At 41.7% G+C, this 7,932-nt stretch overlaps 1 protein-coding gene across 1 annotated transcript; it reads right to left on the bottom strand.

The window, feature by feature from the left end:
- Positions 1-823: 823 nt before the first annotated feature.
- On the bottom strand, positions 824-6,833 carry LOC119341901 (cyclin-dependent kinase D-1-like). The gene is made up of 7 exons (XM_037613760.1): positions 6,625-6,833; positions 5,674-5,972; positions 5,495-5,603; positions 4,415-4,540; positions 1,970-2,205; positions 1,555-1,878; positions 824-1,421 (listed from the first exon to the last, which is right to left on the bottom strand). The coding sequence occupies exons 1-7, from the start codon at positions 6,739-6,741 to the stop codon at positions 1,358-1,360; spliced, it is 1,275 nt and encodes a 424-aa protein (XP_037469657.1). The 5' UTR covers positions 6,742-6,833; the 3' UTR covers positions 824-1,357.
- Between the last annotated feature and the right edge of the window lie 1,099 nt (positions 6,834-7,932).

Here is a 7,932-nt window from a genome sequence, read left to right as displayed (position 1 = left end):
TACCCGGCCGTATGCACTGCCCCTATGGCATGTAAATGTACCATTGGCCCACATGTCAATGGCTATGAGAGGAGCGTGCTGGTTGTTTTTACAGAAAACGACATGTACTTTAATTAAATGTCACAAAAGCTCTTCACATTTTATTTAAATATGTCGAACTGTATTGTTCCCACATGTTAGCACGTGGGATGAGATAGTAACAAGAAAGAAAAGGGCGTGCCGGCAGGATTCAAACCAAGTACCTGGCGCATAGCATGTACACAAAGTGCTGTTCGTCCGGCTGGCTAGCGTGCATGCTATTTAACCTGAAGTCCCAGGTTCGTAACCCATTCAATGACGCAATATATTTTTCCAATGTTATTAGCATACAGAATAAGGGCTTTTGCGACATTAAATTAAACCTCATGGTGTTTTTTTGCAAAGAAAACTCACATGCATCTCAGCCTGCGCAGGTGACCCTCACACCCACAGACATGTGGGCCAGGCACCAGCTGGCTACAAACAGTGGTACTGTATATGCATATAATACCACTTTTGTGTATTTTACAAGTTTGGGCACTAAACTGATCGCAACGGACAAGTTAAGACACCCATGTTGTATTTAACTCGTTCTTAAACCAATTGGTAACTTGTAGGTTGAAAAGTGGACTTTTCTCTTTCCAAATAGAAAAAAATTCCTTAACTATACAGTAGTGAATTAGAAACATGTTTAAGTTGGTCAGCTGAAAATGAGCAATTGCGTGTTAATGCCTAAATATTTATTTAGTAATGATTGCATTAGGAAAATTGCTACACACTGCAATTATAATACTGGAACAACAACTCATCTGGAATAAACACTTGAGTTTCTTTCATTTCCTTTGTGTCCGCCAATGCACTCACTGTTACATCGTCTTACAAGAATCAACATATAATATTATAACCTGCTCTTGGTTACAGGAATTACTGCACCTAACATGTCCGACTAAACAACACTCAAAAGCTCAATGTCCACACAAGAACAAGATGGAAATACATTTCTCGCCGGGGCAAACTCATTTATATATCCGATAAAGATTACAGACTGAGGTTCTCATACCCAATGAAGGTTACAGATTGAGGAGGGGCCTTCCTCATGGAAATCGGATAATTATAGGAATAACCTGTGCACATCTCTTGGCGTAAATCAGCGACACATCTCTTCACTTTCACATTATAGGAATGAGCTTGGCTGGGCAGCACAGTTGATTGTGTCAGCGACCTTCAGTGAAGCTTTTATGGCTTTGGACACATTCTTTTGTTGGAATTGCCTCTTCAAAGAATATGTAGAAAAAATCAACACACCGGTGAGGGGAAAAATGATGCACGCAAACTTCTTTTACTCTGCGTACTCGAAGTCAGGATCCATATCTAATTTCCTTTTTAGACACGACTTGTCAGCACTGCAAAAGAGGTTTAAATGGTCAATATTTCACATGAAGAGAGCTGAATAAATATAATCCTAGATTCAATAGGCTCACTGGTCACATTTTAGAAACTGGAATAAGTTCCAGTGGTCAGACTAGTGCTGTTTACCTATTCAATGTTGGTCGAGGAGCTGGTCGTGTGCCAAACACAACTCCAACATCAACTGACATTGGTATTCTAGAACTCTGACTGGACATGCCCTCGCTGCGCCTCATGCCTGTAGTAGGATGCTCTTCTGCTTTCTCTGCTGGATGAGCATTGATTTCCATCCCATCAGGGGCAGACACTCTGCGCAACTTCCTCGGCGGGGACACAACGACAGGGCCGCCCTGCAGATTCAGATCAGGTATCTTGTCATTCCCTGGGTCCCCTTTCAGCTTAGGCCTTGGCAGCAAATTTGGTTTTGTTGGAGCTGGTACTGATGAGAAGTACCTTCACATGAAACATGAGCACAGTTTCATTAGGCATACTGGTAACAGAGAAAGGCTTGTGTTTCTGGTCGGTCACATTCACATCAGCATACCTGTGTTCTAGAGCCTGCTGAGCAGTGATTCTTGCTTTTGGGTCATATGTAAACATTCTTGACAGAAGGTCCAAAGCATCATCACTGGCCATTGGAAACAACGAACGAAGAGGGGGAGCAGAGACAAACTGGTATTCAACGTAATCTGGAAGGCAAACCATGTCTGGCCATTGAGAAGACTTTGGGGTTCCAAATGCCGCAAAGATCTTCCCGAGTTGATCAATGTCACTAGAACCCTGCATCATTTAATTTTAGTAACTTGGAGTGCCCCTGAAACCTCGTCAAATGCCAAAATGGAAGTTGCTAATCATTTACTTAAACTAGAGTTTCACAGTTTCAAACTCAGGCATACCCTTAAACATGCCACCCAGAAGGAATGTTTGTTACACTCCCTAAGGATTAATCCAGGAAAGAAGGTCATTCGTTAGAAGTAGCATCCTAAGGGATTTAAGAAACCAATGCTTACAAAAGCCACATGTGGGAGTGCTGTCCTAAATGGTTTTATATTGTACTCCCTCTGTTTGCAGCTACTCCAGCGACATATATTACGGTACAGAGGGAGTACTCAATAAACTTGACAGGACTGCCATATTTTCTCTTGCTAAAAAACGTTTCTATTGAAAGTGGGACAATATTTTCTCTCTAGATAAATCTAACAAACATTCTAGATCAACTGCAGCTTCAGAATCAGAAAATGGTGGTGGCATACAAAGGCTCAGCAAGACTGCTTTCCTCGTATGGAAGTCTTCAAACCAGGACATATATCATAAAGCATTTGATGAGCATCTAAGACTTAAAATGAACTACCATCGACACCTCTGCAGCTAGTAAGAACTTGTTGCGTAACTTTAAGCAAAAGTGAAGCCCACAATGATGAGTATAGACTATAGGGCATTGTTTCTCCAAGCATGAGTAATCATCATATGTGGAACCATTTGTTAGATAACTTTTTTGAGAAAATAACAGCAAATACATATTTCTAGTTCACTTATAATTGGCACCGGTTCTTATATTTTTCACCTTCCGCTACCATAATGAACCGCATCCATGAACTTTTGATTTTTTTTCTCATGCTTACATTTCCAATGCACACCATAGATTGGACCCCGGGGGGGTGTCTGCGGCAAGATAAGAAAAAAGGCTGGTACAACTGGCCTTAATAAAAAATGCTCGATCATTCACTTCATTGAAACATAGTTATGCTCAATCACCAACATTAAATGTTCATGTTAGCTAGCCACACAGATTCCTTGGTATATTTCTACCTCAGATCAAGTCCACAGAGTTTAATAATACAGGCAGAATGATAACCAGTAAGTAAAAGTTCAATTTTCAGTGGTAAAAGCACCCTACTGGGTAACCAGAAATGCACAGAACAGTGAACACTGAAAACCTTTCTGCAGTTAAAACAAGTAGGTACCCTGCTCTCCTGCTCTCAGCTATATGTTCACCCAAAACTATTATGCATATACAGAGTGCACATAACCAAATAAACAAAAGACTACTATATCAGATGGGAAGGAGGAAAAACACAAGGCATCATTTATACACAAGAGATTGGAAGGAAGAAGAGAAGTCATGCATTTTTCCTGCTAGGCTTGAGAAACCAAAATCAACATGGTATTTCCTTTTAGGTTTAGCTTTCACCAATTCTGGGCAAAAAAGAAAGCACAGTTCAAGGGAATAACTAAATCTGGTAAAGCAGCCTAGCACCAACCACAACCATATCTCTGGAACACTTAGCCAGGAGAATATTTATACGCAAACCAGCCCCACTGATTACCAAGAAAACAATATTGTGAAGTTGAACTACATATTTGTGTGAACAAGACAACAGGTATACCTTTCTTTATCACTGCTATATTTTGTTTCTTTTCAGTTTTAACAGTCTGGCATAAATGCTTGCATGTTATGTGGATAGGAGCAATTAGCTCCCGGTTCACACAATCTACTGTCAAATGTTTGAATCCTCCAAAAAGAAATTAAGTCGAATTCCCTCTGTAACATACTATAAGACGTTTTTGGACACTGCCATGGACTCTAAAACATCTTATAAAATGTTACAGAGGGAGTACAGTTTTTTTATGTTAAATTAAGGCATGCATTTCTTACATTAAATTAAGTCACACATGAAAGCATTTGTTTAATTAATCCATTAGCAGGCTCAAAGTGATCTATTTTCTGGGACAACACAAGAAACCCACAGGGGCAGACCAATTTCCAGTTTTTCCCATTGTACTTACAGTCCGGTCGAGCTTTCAAAACGATGTTTTGAGTTGTGAGATAAAAACTGTTTCACCTATGCAGTTATCACATCATCAATGAACAGTGTACTTAGCCATACACATGTTACATTCAGAGTCAAAGATAATATATCTTAATCAGACATACATTCAAATGAATAAATATATTGACCATATTGAGAAAACTGAGAGGCTGTTAAACCTGGAGAAATGGTCTTCTAAGCAGCAACTCGGCAAAAATACAACCAGCAGCCCAAACATCAACGGCAGATCCATACTGCTTAGTGCCAAACAGTAACTCTGGCGCTCGGTACCATCTTGCAAAGACCTAAATGTGGTGAAAAAACAGTCAAATTTCAAGTGTCCATCAAGACAATGTAACTCAATCAAAAGATAAAGTGCAAATTAATCACATTGCAGTAAACCACAGTATGAAATAAGACTAGAGATGGTATTTGCCTAGGTGATGTTTAATGTTGTACTGAATAAAAGTGATGGACTAAGAGATCTTCCAGATATAATGTAACTTTTTGCTGGGAGGATCTAATGTAACTTGCAAGAATGAAAATCCACAGCGAGCATAAATCATTTACAATAGTTAGCATCCGTTTCTGATCAGCATCAGTGAGTTTGAAAGAAGTATCCTTGTTAATATATTTTTTACTCCCTCCGTTCCTAAATATAAGACGTTTTGGCAGTTCAAATTGAGTTGCCAAAACGTCTTATATTTAGGAACCGAGGGAGTAGCACTTTTCATAATTACATCACCAAGGAATCAACAAAGAGCAATCCAAAAGCTCATATAGGAAGCAAATATCATTCAGATGTCCTCAGAATAGCTCAATAGCATATTTTTGTCCTATCCAGAAAGCTTTTCTATCCTAGAATAGTCAGCAGCTCCAAGGATACTTCACTTAGCTGGTTTAAGATATTTTATCTTTTAAATTTTAGCAGGCTATTGCTACCGCGAGGAGATATAATCTACAGACAAATCTATCTACCTCCAAAGTGCCATGGTACTCCAAATTAATATTGTTATTGTAAATAATTGTACGATCAACAAATACTGGCATGCATGTATCATGTTCTTAATGGATAAGCTGAAAATTAGAAGCATCAACCAACACTAGGCCTAGAGGCATATAAAGCATAGGAAGTAATAATACTACTTGAAGAAAGTTGCCACCATACATTTTTATTTCTATAACCAACTTCTGGGATTTCTAAGAGTCCGGGACTCAATTAACTGAATGCATATTTACATAGATCTATTAACAAGAACCTGGTGAGTGAAGTTCCGTTCTGGGCTCCCAAATATGCGTGCTAGACCAAAATCGCCAAGCTTGAGCTGTCCTTCAGCACCGATAAGTAGATTATTTGGTTTCATATCCCTGCAGTACAGCTTGTGTCAAAGACTCGAATGTTGTTTTCCCAAAAAGAAGTTAGCCAGATAGTAGGTACCTGTGCAGCACCCACTTCTTATGGCAAAAGGCTAGACCTTTCAACATCATCTGAATATAAGATTTTATGTCCGCTGGAGATAATACAATGTTCCTATCACGAATGACTGCTTCCAGGTCTGTTTCCATGAACTCAAATACAAGGTGCAAGTTTCCCTTGTAAGGGAAAGCATCAATCAACTCTATAATATTAGGATCTTTCAGCTCCTTAAGCAGCTTGATTTCCCTCAATGCAGTGAAGTTGACGCCTTCCTTGTACTTCCCTAGGCGGATTCGCTTGATTGCAACTGTTTCCCCAGTCTGAAAATAAAAGGCATGCCATTTATGATCATTAGATCAAACGGACAGAAGTATCACAATGAAACCTGAGCAAGCATCATCAAAAGCAGAATGAAACCTGTCAAGATTAAATCCTAGAGAGCTGAAAGAGTTAACTTGGGAATACTGAACACCTCCTGAATAAAATTTTAACACCTTGGACCCCTAGCCCTATTATCCCAGAGATGCAAGACTATTAAGCACCAAATGGTATGACCTGTCATTCCACTACTACAGGTTTGCCAAAACCAGCACTGCAGCTAAAACCCACCATAGTGTCAACAGGACCGGCTCAATCAGCGATGCCAGTGAAGGCACGAAACAAGGTGAATTACATTCTCATAGGAGCTAATCACGCATGGCGGGAGGCTAGCCTGCTCGGCCTCCGCTGAGAAACAACCCTAGCCAATTCACGCCGAGCCCAGAACAACCAGCGAGGCCAATTCAAAGAGCTGCCGCGACCAAAAGCCCTAAACCCTAAGCTGAATCGCTCCCACAACCTATATCCACCACAAAGCAGACGGACGGACCAAGGGGGGACGGAGCCGCCTGAGGCCTAATTCTCGAGGGGCGGGCGCAGATCAGCGCGCCGCGAGGGTTTAGGAGCGGGGGCGGGGGGGAGGGAAGGTCCGACCTTGGTGTCGATGGCCTTGAAGACGACCCCGTACGTGCCCTCTCCGAGGACCTCGCGCTTGAGGTAGCGGTCCGTGACGCGCTTCTCGCCCGCGTCGTCGCCGCCGCCGCTCGCCATGTGGGGCGGGGCCCACAGCCAGCCTCCCCTCCGGAGGGGGCGGCGCAGGGGAGGGGATCCCGGAGAGCGCGGGGGCGGGAGGGGCCGGCGGGGGGCGAGGGGGCGGCGGGCGGGGGCGCGGCGAGGTGTGCGCTGCTGCGGCCCTGCCGTTCGGCGCCGGGGGAAGAGGAAGGAGGAAAGGAAAATTCCGTGTTTTCGCACTATATTTCGGCCTAGGTGTTTGTTCCGGATTCCGTTTGTAAATGGGTTTGCCTTTTCTTTCTTGGTCTTGGACCGCTCCTCCACGCCCGTTTGTGGATCGGAAGTCGGATTGAGTTGGGCCAGCTCGCTGATGAGGGTTTCCGTTGGTTAGTTGTTTCGGACCGTTTGAATCGCGAGCGATGACCTAGGGCACAACCAAGTACTGTACCATATTTTCCGAAAACACATATAATTTTTTTAGAAGACTTCTGATCTAGAATTAATCAACTATCAAGGTAGTATAAATAACACAACCAAGTATTGTAGTCATCATTATTCAATTATTGAATCGATATGGAGAACTTGACACCAAATCTCGTTGTCACGTATGCACGACGAGAAATCCTAACCAAACTGCTCGGAGGAGCTAGCGGGAATCTATGTGAAGAAAATATGCCCTAGTGGCAATAATAAAGTTATTATTTTATATTTCCTTATTCATGATAAAAGTTTATTATTCATGCTAGAATTGTATTAATCGGAAACTTAAATACATGTGTGAATACATAAACAAATACCGTGTCCCTAGTAAGCCTCTACTAGACTAGCTCGTTGATCAAAGATGGTTAAGGTTTCCTAACCATAGATATGTGTTGTCATTTGATAACGGGATCACATTATTAATGATGTGATGGACAAGACCCATCCGTTAGCTTAGCATTATGATCATTCCGTTTATTGCTATTGCCTTCTTCATGTCAAATACATATTCTTTCGACTATGAGATTATGCAACTCTCGAATACCGGAGGAATGCCTTATATGCTATCAAACGTCACAACGTAATTGGGTGATCATAAAGATACTCTACATGTATCTCCGAAGGTGTTTGTTGAGTTGGCATAGATCAAGATTAGGATCTGTCACTCCGAGTATCGGAGAGGTATCTCTAGGCCCTCTCGGTAATACACATCATAAGAAGCCTTGCAAGCAAATGACTAATGAGTTAGTT

The sequence above is a fragment of the Triticum dicoccoides genome, chromosome 1B (genome assembly GCF_002162155.2).
Source record: "Triticum dicoccoides isolate Atlit2015 ecotype Zavitan chromosome 1B, WEW_v2.0, whole genome shotgun sequence".
NCBI lineage: Eukaryota > Viridiplantae > Streptophyta > Magnoliopsida > Poales > Poaceae > Triticum > Triticum dicoccoides.
Note: the sequence above shows the minus strand (reverse complement) of the source record. Positions and strands in the feature narration are given on the sequence as shown.